The sequence below is a fragment of the Drosophila persimilis genome, unplaced genomic scaffold (genome assembly GCF_003286085.1).
Source record: "Drosophila persimilis strain 14011-0111.01,24,50 unplaced genomic scaffold, DperRS2 tig00000000-arrow-pilon, whole genome shotgun sequence".
Taxonomy (NCBI): Eukaryota; Metazoa; Arthropoda; class Insecta; order Diptera; family Drosophilidae; genus Drosophila; species Drosophila persimilis.
Genome location: NW_020825288.1, coordinates 17,605,201 through 17,632,659, shown reverse-complemented (window position 1 = coordinate 17,632,659; position 27,459 = coordinate 17,605,201). Strand labels below are relative to the sequence as shown.

Sequence of the window (27,459 nt, the reverse complement as noted above, 5' to 3'; positions counted from 1 at the left end):
CATCAATCGGATAAAGATATCTGTTCAGAGGTGAGAGTGTTATCTTGCAAGTAATATTCAACCGAATATCAAAATCGAAAAATATTATTTTAATCATGGCCGGAGACCGGTTAACCCATTGTAGACCAGTGATTATTAACATACACTGCACGAAAATGATGAAACTTGTATGGATGTCGTGGCCATTTTTGTTGTAATTGAAAAGATTTATCTTCACGAAGAATTTACAAGCAGTGTAATTTTCGGCGTATTAACACAGGTTGTTCTCCTGTTTAAATAAATTGGGGTTAAGTGAGATAAGTTGGTTTTTTTCATCGGTATATTCACGGTATATTTTTGACACCATGTCTAGTTCACATACCTTGCAGATTTCATACTTTTCATAGTATTTTCTTTTCCTGATCAGCGTCGAATAGCGTCGAACATTGAAAACAGACAATTGTTGTTTTGTATAAACCTTATTTTATCGACAATAAAAAACAAGAGTACTTATGGTTGGTCCTACTTGTAGGAAATTGATTCATCAATCGGATTAAATTATGTGATATGAGGTGAGTTTTCTAACTAGCCAGTAATATTAAACCGAATTTCAAAGTAGAGGAATATGAATACAAATAATTCTTCGGTATATTTATGGTATATTTCGAAAATGAAACGGTATATTTCTAAAGGTCACACTGAGTGCAACATTTGAAAAAAAAATCTAAATAACGGAAAATAAATATATATGTATATATATATACATATATATCTATACATATAACGGTGGAGCATGTTGTAATGTTGGAGCATGTTGGAGCATTTCACATTCACTTTGCTCATTGCTCCGTTAGGTTCCTTGCAGTTCGGCTCGGAACACGGCAAAACAGCCGAAAAGAAGAGGCACGAGAAAACAAAGTAAAAGAAGCATTTTGCCAAAGGCGGCGCCAGATTACTAAAAGTTCTTCCCCTTCTTCCATTGTCAGCAGATTTAATAATCAAAATAATAGTTCAATGCGAATGTGGAATATTGGATGGGGGAGTCGGTGTGTATTTTGAATCGAGTGTAAAAGGACGGCGAAAATTACTCTACCAGCAACAACAACACAACAGAAGTAGCGTAGTAGCGAAAGGCGTGCAAAGCAGAAGTAGTAGTAGTAGTGGCAGAGTAACGGCTTCGCGTGTGTGTGAGTGTGTGTGCAATGTGCTTAGCACCACGCATGGAGGAGGACGACGACGACAGAAGAGCAGCAGACTCGATGCAAAATTGAAATTAAATTTCCACAAATTTTATGCACGCGACGTGTGTCGGCCCCAATACTCGGAAACAAACGGGAAACGGAGTCTTTACGCTGGGTATGTAGCATCATGTGGATTGGTACGCCAAAGGCAAAATCAAATGCATTGAAAGCCGGCACAACAAATTGTTGTAAATTTCATAAAAGAACAGTTAAAGTGTGTGTGCTTGTGTGCGTGTGTTAGTAAAAACTGTGTTCTCCATCTCCCTTTTTGCTCTGCGTTTTGGTTGTGTTCTCCTTTCATTGTGCGTGTTTTTTTTACTGTTGTTTCGTTTGACCACCAAACGCCTTACAGTGCTCACGTCATCTCTCTCCTCCGCCCATAGCAGCCACCGCAACAGAACAGCAACAAAAACAACAACTACAGAAAATACTACTGTTGCTATCACTTATTCCTACTACACACCACACTCTACTCTGCCCATTATAAGCCCTACAATGTGTACGCACAGAGAGTGCGAGTGTGACAGAGTGGGAAAGAGACAGAGAGAGAGAGAGGGCAGGGCATGGCATGGCAAGGCTAGGCTCAAACTCCAAGAATGGCGCTCGCCGCTCATTGTGTGCCCGTGGCAGTCGGTGCGGCTTTATGCTCATTTCATGCTGATTTATGGCTCTAATAATAGGTTCGCTCAACACACAGCTTCCGGTTCCTAGCCAAAAGGATTACACTCGTTCGCACTCGCTTTGCTAGTAGGCGTCGCTGCCTTTTAAGCTCTTTCCGGCCACTTGATAGTTGTTCTTATTGGAGCTATAAAAAGGAATTGGAATATAATGACATAGAAGGAGAGAATTATGAAAGGGTTTACCCCACTTCACCACCCGCTCTCTACTCCCTCGCGCTTCAAAGCACTTTTAAATTGGTTAATTACAGTTATGTTGTGGCCATGGGCATGGGCATGGGTTACGCCTTGATCGATTAAAGGCATTTAACGCTCAAGTGGGTTTCCATTTGGGAAAGGAGAGGGGGCAGGGAGCGTCCGCGTGTGTTTTTTACTCGAGTGATTTGCATCAGAGAAAACGTTTTAAGATAAGCGATGGGCGATGAGCGATGGCTGGGTTAACGGTAACTACAAAGGGGAATGTAAGGGATTAGTGTAGTGATGAAAGTAACTCCTGCCATACGCCCATGATCAATGAATGATTAACCCCCAGGGATACACCCAGTGATATCATTTACCATTCAACAATAGGAGGAGGAAGCCTAAAAACCCCCATTACTTATTCCAGATTATGTAAAATACATTTTCTTTCAGCACTACACTTCGGCAGCAATTGGAAATTTGCATCTATTGACGAGAAGGAATAATGAATCGATGACTGTTGGCTGCTGCTGCTTCTGCTGAAACCGGCCACATCTGCCAGCTGTCTCGTGTGTCTTATGTGTGTCCTGCGTATATTCCGTCTCCAGTGTCTGGCCCCAGCAGGAGTCAAGTGTGCCCCAAAGTCGAGTCCAACATTGTTGTTTGCCTGAGGCGGTCGAACCCAACCAAATCCAACCCCAAAGGGTCGGAGTCCAACCGAAGCTTTGCCTGCGGCTCAGCCTGCGCAGCTCCAACAATTGAGCAATTGAGAGCGCGTTAGTGATTGGGAGAGCGGATTGCGCGAGAGTGTGAACAAACAGTTCGAGCTATAAAAGGAAACGCCGTCGGCTGGCTGGTGTTTTTTTGTTGCTCGCTTGCGGCCTGGACTCGCCTGGCTCTCCACAGTGGAAGGAAGTGGAGCAGCAAGAGGAGGGGAGCACAGAGCCGACACGGAAGTGGTGACATCTGTTTTTGCCGCTTTGTCAGTGTTATCCGGCTGCCAAAAGCCGAAGCCGAAGCTGCAGTAGCCGACCGAGCACCCGAGCACGAGGCGACACGAACACAAGTGTGGAAATTGGAATTTTTATTCAAAACAATGCCCCTGCTGCAACAGGTATGTAAATAATAATAAAACCCATTCGCACTCCTCCTTTACGGCGGTAATTGAAACGCTCACGTACGATTCGTGACTACGGAGTCGGAATTGGAGTCGAACCAAAGAGAGAGATAGAGAGAGAGCGAGCGCGACAGACAGAGGAGAGAGAAACTGTGTATCAGCTGTGGTCTGGTCTGGTGTTGTGCTCTGCTGTTCTGTGCTGTGGGGCTTATCTCACCTATACAATTGGAATTTGCACGCGTGAGTGTGTGTGTGCTGCCTGCTGGATGATCCTAATAAGATTAGTGCCCAACTTGTACGTACAAAAAGGACTTGTAAGAGTGCACTCTCCTCTCCCGCACCGCTTCTCCAGCCTATCCGCTGGGGAGGGGAGGGGTCATGGTCGTTGTCTGTTGCACATTATGAGTAGTTGAATTCGATTAAACTTGTGGCGTTTTGTGCCTCCAACAGCAGACAGGCACTGACTACTCTACTGCAGCGCTTTCGTCCTTCGTCCTTCGTCCTTGGAGTACACACAGACGCGAGCAGCAGGAGCAGTCGATTAATTGTACTCTTTGTTGCGCAAAATAGTTGCGTGATTTAATTTCCGCCGCCTTTATATGTTTTTTAATTCACTTAAATGAGCACTGATTCGATTAATACACTCGCTCACGAAGCTGTGGAGAGAGGGAAAGAGCATAAGAAAAAGAACAGCTTGGGCAAGCAGTCTAATGCTTATATGCACTGCTTGAACTGCTTAATGCATCGAGTGTATGATGAAAATTAAACATCTTTGGCGAAATATTGAACTCGTACACTCTTTGTCTAAGAAGATTACTTTGCTTTGCGGTGTCGGGGCTCATTATTACTTTTGCTGTGATTTTTCGCTCTCATATTAAGAAAATATATAAGAAGATTAGAGCATTCCCCAGAGACCATGCTTGACAGATGCTTGCATCCAATTGGGGCGGAACGCGAATTTCGGGATGTCTTTGAGTTACTAAATTACTTTTGGGATGGAACTTTGGACGGTATTAAAGCTCACGAAGGAGAACTGGAAAATTTCAAAAAGTTAAATGTAGAATAAGGCGTAAATACTGTCTTCGAACATGCATTAAGTTGTCCTAAATAAGAAAAAGTCTTGATATAATTTTGTATATTATACGATTGAGTCAATTAAGTATTTATATATTGTATATTTGTATTCATGCATCGTCGTATTATACTCGTGATTGGCATGTCTCTCAAAATCTTTTGTTTATCCTTCACAAATTAATTATATGCCAGTCGGATATAAATTCAAATCAAAATTATGTCAGATACGGTAGTTGCCCTTCGCCTCCAGAGGACACACATGTGTACTTATGCCCGTAATCATTACAATAAATGTATGCCCCACACACTTGACTCGATGAACGCACAACATGGTAACCGCAACCCCATGCCACATGCCCCCCACGCATCCTTCCCAGCCTCGCACAAGCCACCAACGACCCTCGACTAGATTTAAACGATCCTAAAGCGACTGTCAATATGTGTGACAGGTTTTTTAAGACGGCTCCCTGGCTGCTCCCTGCCTGCTCCATCTCCATCTGATGGCTGGGGCACTTCCAACCATTGTTGCATGCGTCGGCGTCTCTGCATTTGTCTCCTTGCCTTTTTCTCCCTCCGCCCACGTCTTTCGTCTCGACTCGTCTCGTCTCCGAGTCTTCCGTCTGTCAGGGCGGATGGGCTAAAAGTTGTCTCATTGTCGACTGTGACATGCCTGGGCCGGGCCCATCGTCTATTGCTCATCATTCAGGCATTTGACGATGGCAGAACCTTCCACCATTCCACACTTGAGAGGCATGGATGGTGATGGCGATGGCGATGGCGCTGGATCCAAGGATCCCAGGCAGAAAGGGGCTGTGGCTGTTCGGCTGGGACTGTTGTGCCATCGCATCATCCTGCATCCATGACAATGGCGCTGCGCATTTGTTACCATGTTTACACAAATATTTAAGGATAATCCGACGATTTCAAAGGGGTTATTATGCAATTTTTCTTCTCATTTTATTGTGTGCCAGATGGCAACAAAAAAGGCAAAAAAAAAAGCAATGTAAAAACTCAAAATAGACACAGAACTGAATAACTAAATGCAAAATGTCAATTTCGTCGTGTAAGCAGACGTCTATCCCCTTGAGGGGACGGGGGGCTGCGGATGGGCTTTACATCCGTACATATTTATACGCTCCTGGTACTCGGTAATGTCTAAAATGCGTCTACTTCCTGCCCCGTCCTGCCCTGCCCTGCCTTGCCCCACAACTTAATGCGCTTCTCCCTCTATTTTTTATATAGAGATATATATCTGTATTATTTATATTTTTTGCATTCATTTCCATTCACCCGCTGTTTAAAATGCCTATAAATAATGGCGACTCGCTCTCTCTCTCTCTTTCTTTCTCTTGAGGAATGGGGCATCCTGGTGGCAGAGCGGAAAATTTGTCGGTCATAAGAAATGTTGAGCATTTTTATTTGCCATTTCGATGCGCTGCTATATGTGTTGTGTATGTCCTGTATGTCCTGCTCTGCATACGACGACCCCACACAAATGTATCCCGCTGTGACATCGTTTCATATTCCATTTTCTTTTATTGTGTTCCGCTTGGACCTCCAAGGATTGCACTCAATCAGAACTTTGGGTTAGAGTTCAGTGTTGGGTCATCTTCGGGATGGGTCTGCGGGTTGTTTTGTAGCCCAGAGGAGGCTACGAGTAGGCAGGAGAGACTTGAAGATCTTTGAGAACATGAATACACGTTGAATGTACTCTTTTGACCCTCATTTCAAGGTCAAGGAAATAGCTATCGGGATGTTCTACAGTTCCATAAGCAGCATTCCATTTGCTTTCGAATCGTATAGGTCCTTTCGCTTATGGGAAATTGTCGGTGATTTTTTTTCTCATCCCCAGTTCCTGTGCTTCCAACGTGCTTCCATTGTGCCATCTCTCTTCCTGAGAAATAGAAAGTTGTCTAATTGAAAATGTATGACAAAAGATTGCCAAAAAGGATCTGCAACATGTCAATACCTCATAAATACAAATATCATTCACTAATGTTGGCTTGAACGAAAGCCAAATAATGAAATAAAAAACCATTCAAAGTTCTGCCACTTGAAAAAATGAACCCAAAATAAGAAAGGAATCGACTCTTATCCAATTGGGAGGCTAATAGCCATCTGAAATTTGATTTTCAACAGTCAGGAGGCAAATCATTCGCATTATTCAAATCGAACACAGAAGAGTGCCCCGAACTGGACTGAAACGGCGGGCCCGGAACAGAAGAATGGTGGAAGGGCGGACGGGCGGACGGCCACTGAAGTGAGATGAAGCTCTAAAGATGAATGGAGGAAATATCATTGTGTTTCGGTGGGCAGAAGGACTGCTGCAGGACACGAATGCTGGACGGCATTTACAGTTGGTTATGTATCCTTAAGTATATGCCGCGGGTGTGTCTGCCGCCTGCCGACTGCCGCCTGCCTCTACGACTCTTGGTGGCTGGCTGGCTGGCTGGCTGGCTGACAGCTTAGGATGTGTCCACGAGCAGCAGCACCACCATCTTTCCTCTCCCTCTCAATTGGAATGTCTCGACATTTCGCGCAAATGCCAAAAGTACAAGGCGTCCTGCAAGCATCCAAGAATCCAAGGATTCAACAATGCGGTGGCGGCAGCAGCGGCGGCGGCCCACGGGGCCCAGAGGCACATCATTAAAATGTCGATACCAAGCAAATCACACGCCCGCCGCCCGAAGGATAATACTCGCCTCCCACCAACAATAGCAACAACAACAACAACAACAACACAAATAACTATAAGGAAATATCAGAAATGCGAGACAGGAGGGATGCGTTTTGTTGCACTGCCTGGGGGCAGGATGGCCTGGTTGCGGGATGAGTGCGTGGGGTGCCGCCGTATTAGGGCGTAGCCCCAGTGCAATATGAGCCTCTGGCATTTAAAAAAGAGCAGAAAAAACAAGAAAGCAAAATGGAAAAGCGGATAAAAACACAACGGAAAAACAGAAAACAGAAAAACGAGTGCAAAATTCAATTGAATTTACTTGGCCAGACATCGTATACGTCGGCGTGGCACACTCTACACTCAACTAGCATTTAATGCATTGGCTGTGGCATGCGTGGCAGCAGGTCTCCAGGCTCCTCCTGCTCCTGCTCCTGTGGTTAAGCGAATGATGAGAGAGAGGAAGAGCAGCAGCAGCAGCAGCAGCAGCAGCGGGATGGTGGTGGTACACGGTGTCGAGGCATCTACATATACAATGCTGTTGCGTTATCATTAAAAGCGCACAAAAATGCGGCAAAAGAAAATAGAGGAGAGAGCAGGCAGCAGGCAGCAGAGGAAGGGGCAGTGGTGGCACTGGCAGTGGCAGGAACAAGGGGAAACAGAAACAACTACAAAAGACAACCACAAAAGGCCAGCACCCTGTTGGAGTCGCCTCTTGTGTTCTTTGTTTTTTTTTTTTTTTTCATCCAGCCTCTCTTTTTTTTTATATGTACAGAGATTGTGTATGAACCCCGCAGTCGGAGTGCCTGCCCCCCACACAGTGGTTGCTCTTCAGTGCCCCTGAACCAAGGGATCTGGGGTAGATGCATTCCACGTGGTATATGTGACACCCGAGAAGGTCTAAGCTGAAATCAGTGGAAGATCAAGCTCGAGGATCATCTGGAAAGAGCCCTCGGCAGAACTGAAGTATTCACTGATCACGATCGATCGGTTCACGATCGAGTCTCGGGCCCGGAGAATTCAATAACAAATTACACTACTCTCGAATAAGGTTTTTCTGCTATTTTTGAACTGCCTTTAGGCAGGATAGAGTAAAGATACGCCTGTTTCTTCCACTAATGATAGATGCAAACATTTTATTAATCGTTCATATGCTTGTTTCCAGAAAGTTTCATGGTCTTAAGAATTGCAAAATCTAATCTACACTGAATAGAAGCGAAATGGAAGCACAAAATGTCATTGAAGATATCGAGTAAAAGACCTCAATGATTGCTCCTCCGAAGCAGAGACTTGTAGAAGATTTCTATTGGTTTCCTACTTTATTCATCCGCTAGCACACCTTGTTCTCCTTATTTGTACTCTATCGAATGATATATTTCCTTGATTCTACCGTTTCAATAGTAGAAAGATCAGCAAAATTAGGATCCCCTATAATGTGTACCTTCGATTTCCTTTCAAAATTGCCTTCCACCTTAAAGTGTAGCATACTTTTCAGCATCATTTTCACTACCACAGACCTCATCTCTCTCTTCCATTCATGGGGCGGTTCTCGCATAAACGTTTCGTGTCCAACATTGACAGTTTTTTAAACTCTTTTCGAGGATCTCATACAGCACAGCCTCCTCCTTCCCGCCAGAGCATCGCACATTCGAGTCCTTTGACAGCAGTTCCACTTGGTTTTGTTTCTCTTTTCAGAATAGGCCTGAAACAAAAAAGTTGTGCCTTTTCGCTGCCTAAAAAATGTGCATCATACGACGCGTTCCGGGACGCCACCCGCGGGAAGTGGCGGGTAGCGGAGGGGAGCTGCAGAGGGGTGTGGCATGGCATGAGAGGATCTGAGAGATCCAAAAGCAGAGATAATACAGTGCGGAAAAAGCGCGTGTTTTATTTCCACTTAGCACTCACTCCCGGCACTCGTTCTCGCTCTCGCACTCGCACTCTCGCATATTGAATGCCTGTTGACGGCTGCTTGGCCCCTCTCTCTGCTGCTCCCTGATGCTGCCACACCCCTCTCTCTCTCGGTGCTTCTGCTGCTGCTGCTGCTGCCCCTGTAGACTCCTCTCTCCGGCTCTCTGAAGGGAGAAACAATAACAGCGGCAGCAACAAAGCCCCGAGAATCGGAAATGTTGCCGTTGAAACTGAAATGTCGCTACGCTTCTCATCGTTTGTTGTGTCCCTCGTAGAGGGGGCAGCAGTCAGCAGGAGGAACCGCCAGCCACTAGGAGGGGCAGTGGAATGCAGCAGATTGTTGATGGTGGCAGTGTAGGATGCCATGGTGTACGCCCCATGTAAACGCTGCTACTCCTGCTGCTCCTCCATCTCCTCCTGCTCCTGCTCCTGCCCCTGCTCCTGCCCCTGCTCCTGCCCCTGCTCCTGCTGTTGCTGTCAGTGACTTGCCTGAATTACGATATTGTTATTATTAAATGGATGGGCGGGCAAAAGGGAATCTGGAGGAAGGAAGCCCATCCCCGCGAAGATGTCTCTGAGCCGCCTTCTCCTTGCACTTTGTTGATAGTTGAGTTTTGATCCAGAAACAGCATTTAATGTCTTGTTTTCATACAGATATTGGACAGAACAATACGCACAGCAATGCACTTGCAAAGGGAAGGATATCTACCACCCATATCCCCCCCCCTTATGTTCTCGTATATCTGCATTGGGAGCGACACATGGTGTCAAAGCAGAAATCAACTTGTGCGCTGATGAAATGACATTCAACATTCGAACAGACATACAGTCAGGCAGCCATGCAGCATGCAACTCAATTTAATTTGCCCATGCATTGGCATTTAATGAAATGCAGAGCAACAGAACAGAAGGACACAGAAGGAGCACAACTGGGAAGAGCAGAGAAGGAGGAGCATCGGCAAAGAGTATGAGGAACAGCAGATGGGGCCTAGCATCCTCCTCCTCCTCCGTCTCACTGTGCATACACTCGTAGGCGCAGCAATTACGTGCCACTGCATTAGACTACGCTACAGCCACACCCGCACCCACACCCACAGCCAGTATCCAGTATCCAGGATGCCTGTGTCCTGCAGGCATTTGCATCTTATCGAATCCACTGTCGCCCACGGCCCTCCTGCCCCTTTGGCCCCTGTTGACAAAGTTCCTTTCGTTGAATGTTTTTTAATTTACAAAACCTTAAATGCGGCGCCATTTTGTTCCTCAGTTATTGATTTGATTCCAGGAGGGGAAATATACTTGAAAGAAGTCTCCGTTTTATGGCCAGACTCGAGAAAATAATACGAAATCAAGGCATATGCTCTCGAAATCGAGTGAGATCATATAAAGATAGATTCCCAGGGGTTTTTTTTTACCATTTCTCAGTTCCCTTAAACATTTGTGGATAAATATACCCGTGATCTCCTGCATGTGCACTCCGTTTGGGGAACTTTATTCTGGAACAAAGAATAACCCATACGATTCATCGAAGATTATTCATTTCCATAAGCTCATAAATGGCTTCTGAAGGATTGTAATAAGAGACTATTGTGGATCAATATATATCGCCATTGTGATAAAGATTGCAAAGGATTACTACACTTATTCCACACTACTGGAAAACGTGACGTCCTTTCATGTATGGAGGAAACCACTGGGAAAACCTGAGGCTAACGATTACAACAAAAATAAATGAGTGGACCTGGCTCTGTTAATCAGTTCAGTTATAATTTTCCTGCAATATTGGTCTACCACCTATCTTTCCTGCGTACGCGTCTGGCGGCATGCGGCAGTGCTCTTCGGTCGATCGGTTGGGCGCCAAGAGGGCTTCAGCTTGGTGTCGTAGGGACCACTTGATGGTGCAGTCATTGCTAATAAACGTCCAAAAACCTTGTAAAATTTCTTAGTGCCTTCCAAAATCGTGATGCTCTTTGTAGTAACTTGATTCCTTCGGCTCCACAAGTGATCATAAAGTGCGATTGAAGTGCCTTTTTATAGATCAGAAGGGAATCCCAATATGAGAATAAAGGAATTTATTCGGCGTTGGATTCCCTTGCAATTACTCGTAAATTTCCCCCGTTGAAGGATTAAATATCCATAACTTTTCCTCCTGCAAAGAGAGAGGACATCAGAGGAGAAGACTCGTACTCTTTCCAGAGGGATTTGAAGACTCTTCTGTTTGGAACACGTAGTAAATATGCAAACACTCTATTACCGCTGGCAAATTCAAATGCAGTCGGCCATAACTCTTATCCTTTATGGGGCAAACACAGCCCCCCCTCTACTCCGCTGAAATCCACAGCCACTGCTGTCCGTCCGGCTGCCTCCTTGGCAACATGTAATCGGCCATAAAAAATTACAACTGTGCATTAACCTCTCTGCTGAGGAGAGGCGGGACCCCAATCGAATGGAGTGCCACAGTGGGAATGCAGCCCCCAAAGGGGTGAGTGGTCGAAGGGGCTGGCGACGACAAGGACAACATCGTTATTGAACGCTTATCACTACATGCCATCAAATTTTAATGCCGAAACCCTTTGGGCCACGACCAGAGGGAACAGCAGGACCAGTAGGCAGCAGCCAGCAGCAGTCTGTGGCAGTAGCCAGTGGCAGTGGCAACATACTCGTATCTAATAAGTGTTGCAAGCGATGCAAACATCATAATTTGTACGACTTTTGAAAGCAGAAACTTGTAATTTTCCAGAGGCCAGAGGCCTCCCTCCACCTCTCGACCTCTAGGAAATATCATGTGTGTGTGTGTGTGAGTGGCAGGACATGAGAATCCCCAGGCAAATCGTTTGCCAAAAAAAAAGGGAGAAAATGCAAGAAAAGGGCAAAGAAAATGGCCAACCATCGAGTAAGGGGGGAGGAAGGGGTCTCCGGTCCTGCCAGCGGACAAGCAAATGCACAAAAGCTAAAGTCAAATGGACATTGGATAAATAACTACTGAGTTATGGGTGGTGGATCCTTGAGCAGGGACAGGAACTGGTCGGCATCCAGTGACAGAGAAAGAGAGCAAGAGATTCGGAATATCTTCATGTAGCAATCAGCTGGCAGGCCATGGAATGGCTGGCAAAGGATATAGCATGTGCCAGGGATAGAGCATGGGGCTGGGGAGCAGCAGCAGCAGCAGCAGCAACGAGGAGCAATGCCATTGAATCAAATTTTGCAAATCCTCTACGACAAAAGACGAGAGACGCGACGCTGATGCAGTAGCATCAGGAGAAGGAGAAATCCTGCGACCAAGAGCCCAGTAGTCGTCACAGTCTCTCGATAGTGCGACGTCCAAATGGAGGTGGGGATGCAGAGTGGTGTCTGGGGTAGTGGTTGCCCCATAAAGAACTGATTCAGAGAAGCTGTAGCCCGGGAGATTGGGAGCTTGCGGTCCTCTCGCCATAGCCATGGCCCGCAGTCAATAGGCCAAGGGTGTTATCTATGCGTCAACGGGTGGTTAAGATTTTTTGTCGTATTCAATTTCGTTGTTTATGGCTCCTCCTTTTTTCTGAGAGAGCCAGAGACTGCAGGCACCAGAGGCACGTGTCAGAGGGTGCCTGCTGCATGATGGAGATGTTACTGTTTTTTTTTTTTTGGAAGAGATTTCCTCTAGAGGTACTTGTGTGGTACTCCGCAAGTAGAGGCATCGAATGTCAACGAAAGTTGTGTAAAATCGGCCTATTCTTGACCATTCGAAACAAGGGCTTAACAACGTTCTGATTTGATTGATTAACAGATGGCTACATATGCCCATGAATGCTTCCATTTACATCAGATATTTGTATATAACCCACGAATGTTAGGGGCTGAAAGCCCCCGCAAGACAGGAGCTCTGCAGATACAGGCATTATACAGATACGAGAAACTTGTCAATCAGAAAGTTGCAGTATTACCAGACAGGAGATGCCGAAACTCTTCAGAACAGTCTTCAATGGTTTTAGAAACCGCAAAATTATTTGGAAATCTGTGGCCAAAAGAGCATCGCATCTTCGTGGCCAAATGCCACATCCTTCATTCACTTCTTTGAGTCTTTTTTGGCTGGCATCTCCGTCAGCGAAAGCTTTTGGCATCGTGGGCGTCTTTTGTACGTCAGATGCGGATGTGGACACGGATCTAAATGCGGATGTGGGATGCGGACACGCGGCATCGGCATTACAAAATAGCTTCAAGACTATTTGTAATTTGCATTCATTGACGCCGCTTCTCTGCTTTTTATCGCCTGCCACAAGTTGCAAGTGTGCTATCTGTGTGGCAGTTCGGTAGTGTCCTGCCTCTGTGTCTGTGTTTGTGTCTGTGTGGGAGGATGTGACGTATGTCGGCTGGAAACAAAGTCTGAAATCCTCCGCCCACCCACAAAGGGTGTGTGGCACTGTGGCATATGTATGTGTCAACAGGCCACAATGCCCTGCCGCCTCTCAAAAAGTGAAAGAGAGCGCCGGGGGGAGTGAAGAGTTGTCCGGCAGCGTCGCCTCCTCTCTGTCCTCCCTGTCTCCTGCCACACCCAAAGCGAAGGGGAAGAGGAAGTGTGGCATGTGTTAGTGTGTGTGTGTAGGCGGCGGATGATTGCCGTGCGTGTGCGATGGATGTTCGTGCCATTTCCGTCTTTGCCACGTACCTTCATCAAGTTGTCATTCAATTTTTAAATCCATGGCAAGTTTTGTACTTACGTAGTAGTTGTGACAACTTGACAAAAACTAAGGAAGCCATCGCCAGCCGCCCGCCGCCTGTCCTCCTCGCTCCTCGTCTCTCCTGTTTCCTCCTCATTCGGAACTTGCCACACAAGAGCAAGTTTTTCCTGCCAGGAAGAGCAGCGCAGGAGAAAGACAGAGGGAAGGAGATCTTTAACAAGAGTCCACATGTAGGACCGGGAAATCGCTTCATTTCCACACTCTGCATAGCCTGAATGATTCTTTAAAAGTTAATTAAAGTTTATGCAAAAAATAGATGACTTATTGATGCATTAACATTTAATTGACAACATTGCCAGGGCAATTAGCTTTTGCCTTTTTTATACCAGGTACTCAACGCGCATAGGAGTATATTCGATTTTTGGTGGAAGTAGATATGTGTAACGCCCGGAAGGAAGCGTTTCCGACCCCCTAAAGCGGCATATCTGAGCTCCTAAATCTAAGAGACTACTAGAGCTAGTGCAACCAATTTTTGTATGGCACTGTTACAAGTGCATTTCGAAATTTCGCCCTGTTTCCAAACGACGGAAATCTGTGGCGACCACAATTTTGATGATACGAGAAACACAACAAACGCAGAGTCGTAGTCAAAGAGCATATCTAACAGGTTCCCAAATCTGGATCAAATCGGATCCTTATTATAGCCAGAAGGAACAAATGAAATTCAGTGGCTACTCAAAGCCTCACACGCGCTTACTCATTACACACTTCCTTGCGCAGTGTGCGCCCTCTTGCGGAGAAAAGCGAGATAGCAACACACATACTGACTGGATTTAGGATATAAATGTAGCTAGGGCCGCGACTCACAACGTTCCCGCTCGTTATAAATATTGTTTTTTTTTTAAATCACACAAAACTGCGCTTTAATGCAACTCTCAAATTCGTAAATCGGCAAACTAAATTTGTAAATATGTCTACAGCATGAGGAAGTATATTTATGTAAAGCAATCAAGGAGCTAGTTGTTCAACTTGTAGTTCACTACGGTCTCCACCTTGTGGAGGCCCGTCGAGAAGGAGCGCAGCTGAACCGACTGCGCATTCTGGATATCAAATACTTCCGACTCGTCCCATTTGGCGGGGATCTCGGTGCTCCCCGGCGTGTGGATCTTCAGGTCGAAGGCGCAGATGCAGTCCAGCAGCGGCAAGTAGCTGACTGAGGCCGAAATCTGGCGCATTACTTCGCGAATCTCGTTCTGAATGCGAGTCAGATCCTTGCTGGACGTCCTTTGGGAGGGATCGGCGACCTGGTTGTCCCCCTTCTCGGCCTCCATTTTGAATTCCCAGCACTCGAGCACCTCCTTGCTATGGGCATTCGTAATGACCATTGAGACTTTTCTGATCATATTCTTGGAGAGCCACTCTTCGGTCTGGCTGAGGACGTTCTGGAGGAACGTGGTAATCCTTGGGTCCTTGGACATTAGAATGGTCAAGCCATATTGTTGGGTGGCCTCGAACTTATCTGCCGGGTAAACTCCACGTTGGAACAAAATCGAATGGATTCCGTACTTTAAGTAGTCCACGATAAGCTGTGCGGATCCCTTCAACGTAATGCAGTTTTTGGTTGCTTGGGCAGACGACATCTTCAAAAAATCAAATAAAAATTTCTTTAAAAAGAAATGAAATTTAAATTTTACACTAAAATTCCACGACAGTTCAATACACGTTAGGTATGATATATCAATAAATAAATAAAAGCTGACGCAGTCCGATTATGTTATCGATAAATAGCAGAAGATTTTAAACTAAATTGTGCGCTTAACAAAAAACATGGAAGTGAGAAGTGTTAAGTGTGAGAGGGGAAACAGAGATAGATATATGGAGCATGTTGTATATTGTATACGTATATCCGTAACATAACCCCACTCGCAACAAGTAAACGAGTCGTATTGAGCAAAATAAGACCCGACAAGAGTGCTGGACCACCTTGCATAATTTCATCATGCTCTAGCAGGTTAAGATCAGTGGTGAGTAGACTTTCTAAATTTGGGAACAGCCCAAAAAGCAGTGGAGTAGCAACATGCACACGCAATGTAATTGCTTTTTCTCGATTCTCATTCTCTTTGCGATCATTCGCTAGTGCGTCTCAGTGCCACAAAAATTCTCGTAATATCCTCAAGTTTAGAATCATAGAAACAGCGTTAAAATAACCATTAAATAATCATTGTTTCCCCCAAACAGACACCTTCTTGCGGCAGAACGTAATCCTTGCGCTGTTATTCCCGGAACCCTTTGATAGTAGGTGACTGGAGCACGACTCCTCCATTTATGCCCCCCTGCCGCTACTCATGGCTTACCATTATGGTTACTTGTTGCCATGGCTTGGCTTTTGCCCACCCCCGGCTCTCCGGCCACACTTTTGCAGCTCATCCTGTCTGGCATTCATCAGGATTCTGCTGCTTGTCCTTCGTCCTTTGCCTTTTCCCTTCGATTCCGTGTTCGTTTGCCGCATTAATCCCCCCTCGGTCGTCGGTCGGTAATGAGTTGTACGCCATTTTGCGCTAAATTGTTTGGCGTTGGCGAGTGCCTGATAACAATATTTGCACTAATTTGGCATTTTTAAGTGTGCTCCACTGACACTTGATGCGCTTTTAATTGCGCCCGGGCGCTCGAGAGGTGCTTCTGTCGAGGAGGAGCAGGACGAGGATGCCAGCAGGAACAGGAGGATGCCAGGCGGCCAGCACTCTGCTGCTGTTGCTGCTGTTGCGGTGGGTGCTGTCTGTCCTGTCCCCCCCCTGTCTGTCTTCTTGTGGCTCTCCTCCTGCGGTTGCCTTACCAACTTTCTACGTTGTTGCATCCGCATCGGCATGCTTCTCGTTCTGGCTCTGGCTCTGGCTCTGACTCTGGCCCTGGCATGTGGCAAGAAATGTGAAAGATAAACGATTCATTAGTTGCAGAAGCAGGCAGCCACTGAGGCACTTTCTGTTGTGTGCACCTGCAGCCCCCCCACACAAGGACGAAGCCTCGATGTCTCTGCCGAGAGACAATAAAAGTTTCTCCAACTGGCGCCCGTTTTTATTACAATTACAGTTGAAATCTCTTGCTCCGATGTCATCCTTTTGCCCCAGCCTCTCACGCTTCTCGTTTTCCGTTTCTCCTTCCAGTACGACACACCCGACTGCTCTTCTGGAACTAGGGACAGTGGCAACATGCGCGCCTTGAGCGGCCTTGAGTCCGGTTCCGCGGACCTGCTGCAAAAGCACTCGACGATCAACTCTCTGCTCGAACACCACCAACAGCAGCAGCATCAACAGCAGCAGCAGCTGCAGCTGCAACACCACCAGAAGCAACAGCAACAACTGAAGCAGCAACAGCAGCAGCTACAGCCACACGATCTGCTGGGCAGACGAAGCACCGACGATGGACTGATATCATTCATAAACGGTACGATACGATATTTGGCGTCAGTTCTAACATATATTTTCTGGGGGTTTTCAGTGTGATTTATAAGACTTAAACTAAGATTTCCACTCTTGTAAGCCGAAAGGTATTTCATTCTTCAAAAAACCATTTTCCAGATCACAAAAAGGAACGTAAGTATTGAAAATGATAATGTTGCTTGAAAGCAACAAAACTCCAATCACCAATGGTCTTTCGGTCTTTAATAAGCAATGGACTCAATCGAAAACATTTTGGTTGAGTAGAAAGTGGGTGTGTTCATGAATTTATTGGTAAACAATATGGTCTGAAATTCATTCTTCATCATTCATTCGCTCCATCACGGGACATTGGCTAATAGGCGGCCAAAAATTTCGAAGGGAAGCGTTTCCAAGTGTTTCAGTTGCCCTGGAGAGCCTATCAGCCGCCTCTGCCTTTAAACAGCCTGCATTCAATCCATCCTAACGAAGATTTAGCTTTCACAGCTCCCCTGGAACCTGAGCCAACCATTGACGTCGAAAATGAGTTCCACTATGAGGAGATCTGCCCCCGAGCCTAACCTTAGATCGATGTGCTCCTGCAGGCGGAAAGAAGTACCCATTCTGTACTCTAATAAAAAACAATCGAAACGTTTTTGTCGAGGCACACGAGAGTCCCGTTCTACCGGTTGTGTGGCATACATTTGCCCGAATTATATATGTAGAATCTATGATGAAATGAGTAAAAAATCCATGCTTCAAAGATCATTTTCGTTTATCTGAAAATCTGTACATATGTAGGAGGGGGGGAAACTCCTATAACTTTCGTTTTCCTGTCAGTCAGTCGTGTATATATATGGGATATATAGAAGAGAGCTCAATCGTTTTTTACTTTTAGGAGCCGGCACACACAAAACATTTTCAACATTTATTTAGTATATATCGTTATTGTTGTAAAGAAGATATTTTTTGTTTGTTTTTCAAGTCATTTCAAATTTGCATCCGCGTTACAATTTTGGTTACAAATTATTATCCTCCGATCAAACGGCGGAAGCGCAAAGAATAAATTTTAAAGTAGCCACCAAAAAATTTTAAATATAAAATCCACCAAATTTGTCTCTCGTACACACACACACACACCCGCACAAGTGCCGTGCCACACACACACACGCACACGCACACACACCACGACACACGTGCCACACACAAGTCTGAGTCTGCCAGAAAGATCGCGGTTTGGAGGTCGGAGCACACCCGAAAATCGGTTCCCGGTGTTCACGTCCGCGAAAAGGAGTCGCGGGTATGGGGGGCATCGGGGAGCTGTTCATCAGACAGAAGCCATTGATGGAGCCCACGCTGGACCGCCACTCGTTCGTTCACCAGTCGCCGTTCGTGGACGATGTTGGAGACTTTATACCAAGCAGCGAGGAGACAGGCTGCCCCACCAGCAGCAGCAGCAGTTCGGGGGACTGTAACATCGTCAGTAGCGACATCAACAGCAGCAGCGACTGCAGCAGCAGCAACATCAGCAGCAGCAATCGAAATACTGGAGGCAACAACATCAGTATCATCATTGAGGAGGACCTTGGCATGATGGCGGCCGGGGATGGAGACCAGAACTTGGCTTCCAAAAGCAGCAGTCACGACAGCAGCAGCGGCAGCAGCGACAGCAGCAGCAGCAGCAACACAAATAGCAATAGCAAGGACTGCAGTAAGTTTGGGGGTCCTGCCAAAATGCCAAAAACGAAAGGACCCAACCATCGAGCGACCATCGAAGGAGCCAACACATATTTACGCTTAATTTATTAGCAGTTTTTGAATATTTGCAAAGTGCTTGAGGAGGCAATAGTTTTTGATTTATCGAGGGCCTGCGCAAACTTGTAGATAATTGTTGACCATACACTGCATCGGCATTCTTCATACTCTTTCCAGATCCCATCACACTCAGCGATCTACTGGGACTTTGCAGCACCACAACTGGAGGAACTGGAAGTGGAGTGGGAGCTGGAATGGGATTGGTTGCAGGCACAGGAGCGGGAGCCTTAGACGGAGGAGGAGGAGGCGGAGGATTGGCCACTGCCCAAGCCAGCAATCAGAAACAGAATCAAAACCAGAGCCAGAACCAGATCCAGAGCAACGGAGACAACGGCATCAGCAGTGGCAGCACGAATCGTCTGAATGCCGCTACTACTGCCGTTGCCGCCGCCTCTGGCGATGGTGTGGGCGTTGGCGTTGGTGTCCAACTGTCGGCCAATGCGGCCATCTACTCCCCCCTGACGCCCAGCTCCACGCAATCCTCGGCCTCGCCAGGCACCACCAAGTCGAATTTCGACTACTTTCAGGTAAATCTTTGGCCAATGTTCCTCTGAATAGTACACGAATAGTATCGAATCCAATCGATTGATGCCTGAACTTTTGCGAGTGTTCTCTCTTTAGGAGGCTCAAACCCTTTTTCTAATAATTGCACTCAATTTGCACCGATTTCTAGTAACTTTTTGCTTGTATCTACATATTGTAACCCTTCCCCCCTGTGTGTCTGTCTTCCCCCCTCTTAATATATAGCTCTCTGTGTCCCTCTATATCTCGCTCCCTTTGTATATCTTTCTCTCTCTCTACCTCTCTCTGTCTCTGTGTGTGTTCGACTATGTCTTGTCTAAAATACCCTTGCAGAGAGCATTACAACTTTGCCATCGACTAGGCCAAATATTAGATTTGAAATGGAAGAAAGGAAGAAATTCGGAATGCTTTTTCTTAGGATATCAGAGAATGCTGGCAGAAAATGTTAAAATTTGTATACAAAAATCAAGAATCATCTTAAATCCTACCATTCCGTGTATAGTTTTGTCTGCTTTTATGGAAATTTTGCAAGATTTGGCCTCAAAGTCGCTATTCCATAGAAAATACATGACGATAGACAATTTGTAGTGTAGGAATCTTTAGTATTCCTGTATTTTTTCCAACAAATACAAATTAAATGCTTTCAAATAGGGCATAATTTCTATAAACTCGAACATCTATATCCCTTATCCTATGGTTTCCAATGATACAATCGTTCTACAGGGGTCACCCTTCCATTAGCCGCAAGGGTCTCAGTTTGTGTCTGTTTGCTTATGGGAACATTGTACAGCTTATAAGGCTGATTCGAAGAATGGGACTATTGGCAGGGTATTAGTAGGGTACGAATATCTCTTGTATCTCTCTTGCAAGGTATTTCGGCTTCGTTCTTGAGACGAAGATAAATTGAACCGTTTAACTGTTTACCGTTTGACCATTTGACCGTTTCCTTTCCTCATTTTTAATTTATTTGATTTCCATATTCTTTATCTTTTTATATGTCTGAATTGTTGGTTGGAATTGGCGAAAAACAATAACAATTAAACAATAGTTTGAAAATGTTGCACAAAGTAACCCACTTAAGGCTTTCCAAAGAACAAACATCAGCTTCGATTGCTCTGCACCTTTATCGCCAAGTACGCCTTCATCTATTTACAATCGCTCCTTTCACAGTTCACCTTTGGTCAGGTAATGCTATACTCGTAAGCGGCACTGCACCACAACTGCACCCGCCTTCTACAATATATCGTGTGGAATATATTCTGGAACTAACCTTGAGCCTGTGCTTCCTTCTTTCTTTGCTGCCCCTGCAGCGACAGCAGCAATTCCTCCAGCGGCAACGGCCTGTCAACAGACTCGATCAACATGCTCTACCAGCAGCAGCGCCAGGAGCCGCAGGGCTTCTCAGGCAGCGGCCTGGGACTGAACCTCCAGAATGCCTCCACGCGCTCCAACACGCCCGAGAGCCAGAACAGCAACCAGTCGATCAATGAACCCAATCTACTGGACATGATTGTGGGTGTCTTAACATTCTAAGGGAAATCGAATCTGTTCTCATTTGTCTGATTCTTTCAGAACCTGCTGTCTGTGAATAGCAACCGACTGGCAACCATGCAGCAGCAGCAGCACCACCAGCAGCAGCAGCAGCTCCACCAGCAACAGCAGGTCCAGCAGCAGCTGCAGCAGCAGTACGCGAACCTCAACAGGAACTACGAGCAGCAGCTGTCCGGCAATGGGAGCCAGCACAATTTCGACCTGAACGGAGACCTCAATCAGTGCGGACTGGATAACTTTGCCAGCGTGGACATGGAGCTGGCAAAACTGCAGAATCTGCAGCGCATCAACACGCTGAAACTGCTGCAGGCACAGACGCAGCAGATGCCGCTGCTCAGTCAGCTGCTGCAGAGCTATGCCGGGAACATTCCTGCTGCGACCAATGCAGCCAGCAGCCTGACCAATCTCGGAGGAGCGGCGAATGGATTTGGGCCCAACCTCACGGGGCAGGACGTTGGCAGTACCAACGATGGGCATCTGGATCGCGTGGCCAAGTTCCATAGGAGCTCCGCGGCCCTGTACGATGCCACCTGCACCTGGAGCGGACAGTTGCCGCCACGATCGCACCGAATGCTCAACTATTCCCCAAAGGTCTTCCTGGGCGGCATACCCTGGGACATCAGTGAACAGTCGCTCATTCAGATATTCAAGCCATTCGGCTCTATCAAGTGAGGACAAGAACAACCATTTCCCCCTTCGATGGGTCTTAATTTCTCTGTTTATTCTGTGCAGAGTGGAATGGCCTGGCAAGGAGCAGCAGGCTGCACAGCCCAAAGGCTATGTCTACATCATCTTTGAGTCGGACAAACAGGTGAAGGCCTTGCTCTCGGCCTGCGTGGTCCAAATGGACGATGCGCACAGCGGCAGCAACTACTACTTTAAGATCTCATCGCGTCGCATCAAGTCCAAGGATGTGAGTGGAAACCATCTAGACACCTAGACTCGTCTTCAATTTCTGTTTTACGTTTCGCAGGTTGAGGTCATTCCCTGGATCATAGCCGACTCAAATTTTGTGCGCTCTAGCTCCCAGAAGTTGGACCCCACAAAGACCGTTTTCGTGGGCGCCCTACATGGAAAACTGACTGCAGAGGGCCTGGGCAAAATCATGGACGATCTCTTCGATGGGGTGCTGTATGCGGGCATCGACACGGACAAGTACAAGTATCCGATTGGGTCGGGACGAGTGACTTTCAGCAACTTTCGCTCCTACATGAAGGCCGTTTCGGCCGCCTTCATCGAGATACGCACCACGAAGTTCACCAAGAAGGTGCAGGTGGATCCGTACTTGGAGGATGCCTTGTGCTCGATATGCGGCGTGCAGCATGGCCCCTACTATTGTCGGGAGCTCTCCTGCTTCCGGTGAGGGCTTCATTCGGAGATTGTATACAGAATCACACTAAAGATAACTCTTTTTGCAGATACTTTTGTCGCAGTTGCTGGCAATGGCAGCACAGCTGTGACATTGTGAAGAACCACAAGCCCTTGACGCGCAACAGCAAGTCGCAGGCTCTGGTGGGCATTGGCCCCGCCTCGTCGACAGTCTCGCTGGCTTCCTCCAATCACAGCAACACCAATGCAGAGCACAAGATGCCGCAGCAGCAACATAACCATCACCATCATCATCAACAGCTGCATCACAACCAGAGCCACCACAACCTCCACCAGCAGCAGCAACAACAGCAGAAGCATCACCAGGTCAATCATCATGGCAATCTTCATCAGTCGCAGTCGCAGTCCGGAGGAGGAGGCTATGGGCTCCTGGGCAATGCTGGAGCCGCCGCCAATGCCACGGCCACTTCGTTGTACAACTTCCAGCAGCAGCAGCTCCAGCAACAGCAGCAACACCAGGCGATCTAAAGACATCCTCCCATCTTTTAAGCGTACCGTTTTAACGTGCTTCCGATACAGCGTTGAGCGTAGATCGCAAGCAGAGAACAGCGCACTCATTGCAAACGACACGGACAGAGATACAGAGTTTTATTGATGTGTATAAATATATATGTAGAACAACGGTACGAAGTATGAAGTATACGATTATACGCGTTGATATCCCCCTTAAATCTTAAGGCTTAAGGTCCCTTAGTGTCCCCCTCTTCGGACACCCAAACACACCTCCAAACAAGACACAGACACTCACTCTACACACACTACTACTTTTTGTACTATTTCTTTGATAATCATGCTTACATATCAAACAGCATTTGGATCAATCGATTCTTGAGCGATGAAATGAGCGATTTCATTTACCCATCATAATATCAATCAAGCCACAACACTATAATTGTTACTTTTTGGCTAAGAAAGCTTTTCTAAACCTATTCTATATTTGGTAATTGTCTAATTTTAAGCTAACGAGAGAGGGCGCGGAGGCTGGATCGAGAATCAGGACTAGCTTCCCGCCCGCCCGCGAGATTGGAGAATCTCTTTTTTGTTATTGTTTATTTTTTTTTTTTTGCGCTATTATTGAGGAATTTTATGTGGTTTCTTTTTACATAGCCAAGGCCCATACATATATCCAATATATATATATTTATGGACTGTCCGTTGAGCGTTAATCTGTCAGGGAATTTCAATTTTTAGAAGCATTTTTAAAAATTGTAAATTCATCTACATTTTGCCCACCCCCCTCAAACACCCTCATTTCTGTCATTTATTGAATTTTTTGTTACACTTGAGTTTTTTTGATTTACGAGATTTTTTTGTTCAGTTTTTTTTTTTTTTTGTTATTTTGAATTAGTTTTAAGCACACAAACACACACAAACAGTTACGCGCGATGCCTGATCGATTGTTGAACTTTGTTTTAAGGGAACTTTAAGAATATCATTATCTTGCTTTTGGCTTTTTTGGCTGTTCCAGTTTTAGAGCGCCACATATCATGGCGCTATAAGCTTATTATCTCTATGTCTTACATTATTTTTCATGTATTTTGAGAAAGGATCTCCAGTGCTTTAACCACTTATTATCTATATACCTATACACACATCACGTATGTAGCCACGAAACAAACACACTCTAATCTTAACAATGCTTTAATTTAATTCATTTTTTTGTACACTTCTATTAGAACAAAAAAAAAAAAACGAAACGATCACACACAAACACACGTATTCACAAATATATAACACAATATTGCCTTTTCCAACTATTTGATTTTCTATTTTTCATTTAGCACACACTTACGCCCAGCCTAACCATCTTAACACTAACCTTTTCAAAGCTTTCCCAGCAGATTGCTACTCCTAAGAATCCCCAAAAGTCAAGAAGAAAGAAAGAAACATACTAGTCGTAATATCAAAAGTTAAATTCAAACGAATTTAAGCATAAAAACAATCAAATTACTTTACCACGAAAAAAAAACTGAACGAAACTAAACACTGGTGTCTGGCGACTGTCACACAGCGCGGTGACTGTACGTACTCTTGACTGACAGCTGTCAGCGCATGCTGTTCTCTGTCGATTTTTAACGAAAGCACACCATGCACTCTAGACTCTACTCTAGGCCTTAATTGATTTTAGCATTATTTCAAGACACCATACACTCCACACACGATACGATACGACACGACACGACATGCATTAAGAAGAACCTACAGGGATTTTATGGTAGAAAAAAAAAAACATACATGAAACCAAATAATTATATTATATTAATACCAAAAAGAGCGAATGTTGAGCGACTGCTGCTCTGCAGAATAGTTAAATTTGTTTAGTTTTTAATATATCGATTTGCAAAGAGATAAGCAATTTTTAATTAACAAATACGAGGAGAGAAATGTAGGAGTATGAAGAATGGAATGCGGGTCTAGGGTAACCATGGATGCCTCTTAGTGTAACGGTTTCTGTTGTAGCGCCTCTACCTACAAAAAGTCTTAGTTTCCTTTGCCTCTAGGGATCGCCCCACACAGATCCCGATGCAAGCCAAAGAGTGTATAAGAGCAATAAACCCAAAACATAAGGAACGAAATGAATGCTAAACAAGTGCATTGTTACTAACCATTTACCCCATAAATAAATACCTATCTATATACAATAAACACACATACACACAAGACAACTTACTATACATACTATACATAATGTATAATGCCTTCGATAAGGATAAGGAACGATTAAGGACTAAGGAGAATGGATTAAGGAGCCAATCCCAAGCAAATCACCCACTTAAATCGCTTTAATGCCAACCACAAATCAAAAACAAAAGCTTATTGACTACTTTTAAATGCAGTTTACATTATATTGTACTACGATGCAAGTATATTCTACATATATGTACATCCTATACCTATACCAAAAGCCTACATCTACACCTACACTTAGCTATAGATCATACGAATAGTTTGTAAATCAGGATATCAGGGCGGTGGCGGTGGACAGAAAAGAGTTGAACATTTCGCGGGAATTAACCTTAACCTATATACAATACACAATACCTACAAAATATATAATGAAGGATAAAACTGAAGAATGGTTTATAGTATATATTTTAAATCTGAAAGTTGAATGAATCACAAATACCCTGTAATACTTAAGCTAGACAAACTGTAAAGATAAAATGGTGCTTTAGCTGAATTATTAATAATTGTAAGACTTACCTTGGAGGGGGAGCTTCAGTCAGTAGTTGCCCCTCGCTCATTGGATGGATGGATTCTTTTTAAATTACATTTTTTAGCCTCTTTTTATTCAAACATACCCAATCATCTATCGGATGTGACGTGTTTTTAGCTCAAGCTTTGAATTTTCAGATACAACATACAAAAACATACAGGCAACAATCACACACACACACACACACACACACACACTCGAAACTCGAACACTTGCATACATATTCGTGAAACAATTTTAAATATCTATCTAAATTTACGATACTTTTTACTCACCAAAGAAGAAAAGGAACAACTTTTAATGGAACATTTTAAGGCTATTTCGGCCAGAAGCAATTGGCGCACTCAATCTCGATCGATCGTATGTTAAATCAGTTTTACTTTAAAGTTTTTAACGCTTTTACAAGCTAAACAAACAAACAAGAAACAAAAAACGAGAATTTTAAATTTAATCTACAAACATTTTAAACTTTTTCGCACTGGCTTTCCATCTAATTTAAAAAGGAAGACGTTTTATTTTCAAACGAAAAAGAAAAGTAAGAAACTTCATGTATCAATAAAACACACACACACACAAGAAAAAAGACAAATTAATATTTAAACGAAATGTAAAGGAACCAAAATCGAACGCTTCCCACGCAAAACCGATAATATTAAATTTTAGCAAAGTAAAAGTAAAAATGAAATAATTAAGGAGATTATGCAAAGCGAAATTAGACAACAATAAAACCTTAATTAACAATCCAACAAATACTATATAGGACAGATATATATATATATATATATGTATATTTTACAGACACAAGACATCCGCTTACCTACTATACACCCATTAAATTTAAGCCTCCTACGAGTAAATACATTTTTTTTGTAAGCTCAAGGTGAAAGAATCCGAAAATCCGATGGAAGGAATATCTCTAATCTTATGCCGATATCTCTACCTACACAAACACACACGCACACACACTAACACTCTCACACGCATTAACTATACTGTAACCTATACCGTAATCTCTACTAAAACTACAGCTCTCTATACTAATCGATGCCCTTATACTATATATAGCGGATATTTTTACTATCGTATTACCGATTGATGATTGATCATCTGGTATTCAAAGACACCCGCATACACACACACACACACACACACACACAAGAGACACACAAAAAAAACCACACAAGCGAACATGTGAGACACATTTTGGGGGAACATAAATGCAAAAACTTTGCAAATTGAATTTTAAACAGTAGCACACGGTATTTGCTCGGCAAATGTGTTACAGCTAGGCGATAAGGATAAGAATGCAATAAGAACGGTTTTTAAAAAGACTATTATACAACCTATATACGAGTATATTATATATACACAAATGAAATGAAAAGAAATCCGAGGAATAAGAGTATATAGTATAATATCGACATACAGAAATTTCAGAACGGAATACTAAGCTTTTAATGCAATACAAATAATCAAATACCACATACAATATAGTATATATACACACACAGCATACATACATAAATATATGAATATATTTTAGTAATACTTGAAGAACAACAAAGAGAGACGATACCAATACGAATACGAATCTGTGCGTTTGAATCCGTATTAATATACACTGTTGTTATAGCAAGCAGAATCAGAAGAGGATTTAGAAGAATATTTAGTACTGGGTCGTCGTCGTCGCCCAGAGGGATCCACCTACATAAGGGTGCTCGCCAAGGGGTGGTGTCAGGGGCGACGACCCAACTAATTGATTTTCCCACCTTATATAGGAATATAAACAAACAAAAAATTACTGCAGTGCCATTTTAAATAGCTTCCGATAAGTATAAATATACATATACCTATATTATAGTATACATATATATATATATATATATATATATATATAGAAAAGCAAGACATACACATACGTACATACCTAGTATATGCAATATACATAAATAAATACATCATATACATAGTTATATATATATATTGTATACCTATTTATGTACTAAAACCTATTACCTATATATTGTTATGAGCAAAAGTTCAAATT

General features: G+C 44.3%; 1 protein-coding gene and 1 pseudogene across 1 annotated transcript; one reads left to right on the top strand and one right to left on the bottom strand.

The window, feature by feature from the left end:
• The first annotated feature begins 856 nt into the window (after positions 1–856).
• LOC6587964 (ecdysone-induced protein 74EF) lies at positions 857–22,825 on the top strand. Its single transcript, XM_026988071.1, has 12 exons — positions 857–897; positions 969–1,335; positions 2,531–3,191; positions 16,667–16,946; positions 18,851–18,910; positions 18,941–19,260; positions 20,304–20,440; positions 20,566–20,767; positions 20,828–21,474; positions 21,539–21,719; positions 21,780–22,165; positions 22,225–22,825. Exons 3-12 carry the CDS (start codon positions 3,174–3,176, stop codon positions 22,661–22,663), a joined length of 2,670 nt encoding a protein of 889 aa, XP_026843872.1. The 5' UTR covers positions 857–897; positions 969–1,335; positions 2,531–3,173; the 3' UTR covers positions 22,664–22,825.
• LOC6587919 lies at positions 14,405–15,153 on the bottom strand (annotated as a pseudogene).
• Positions 22,826–27,459: the final 4,634 nt, after the last annotated feature.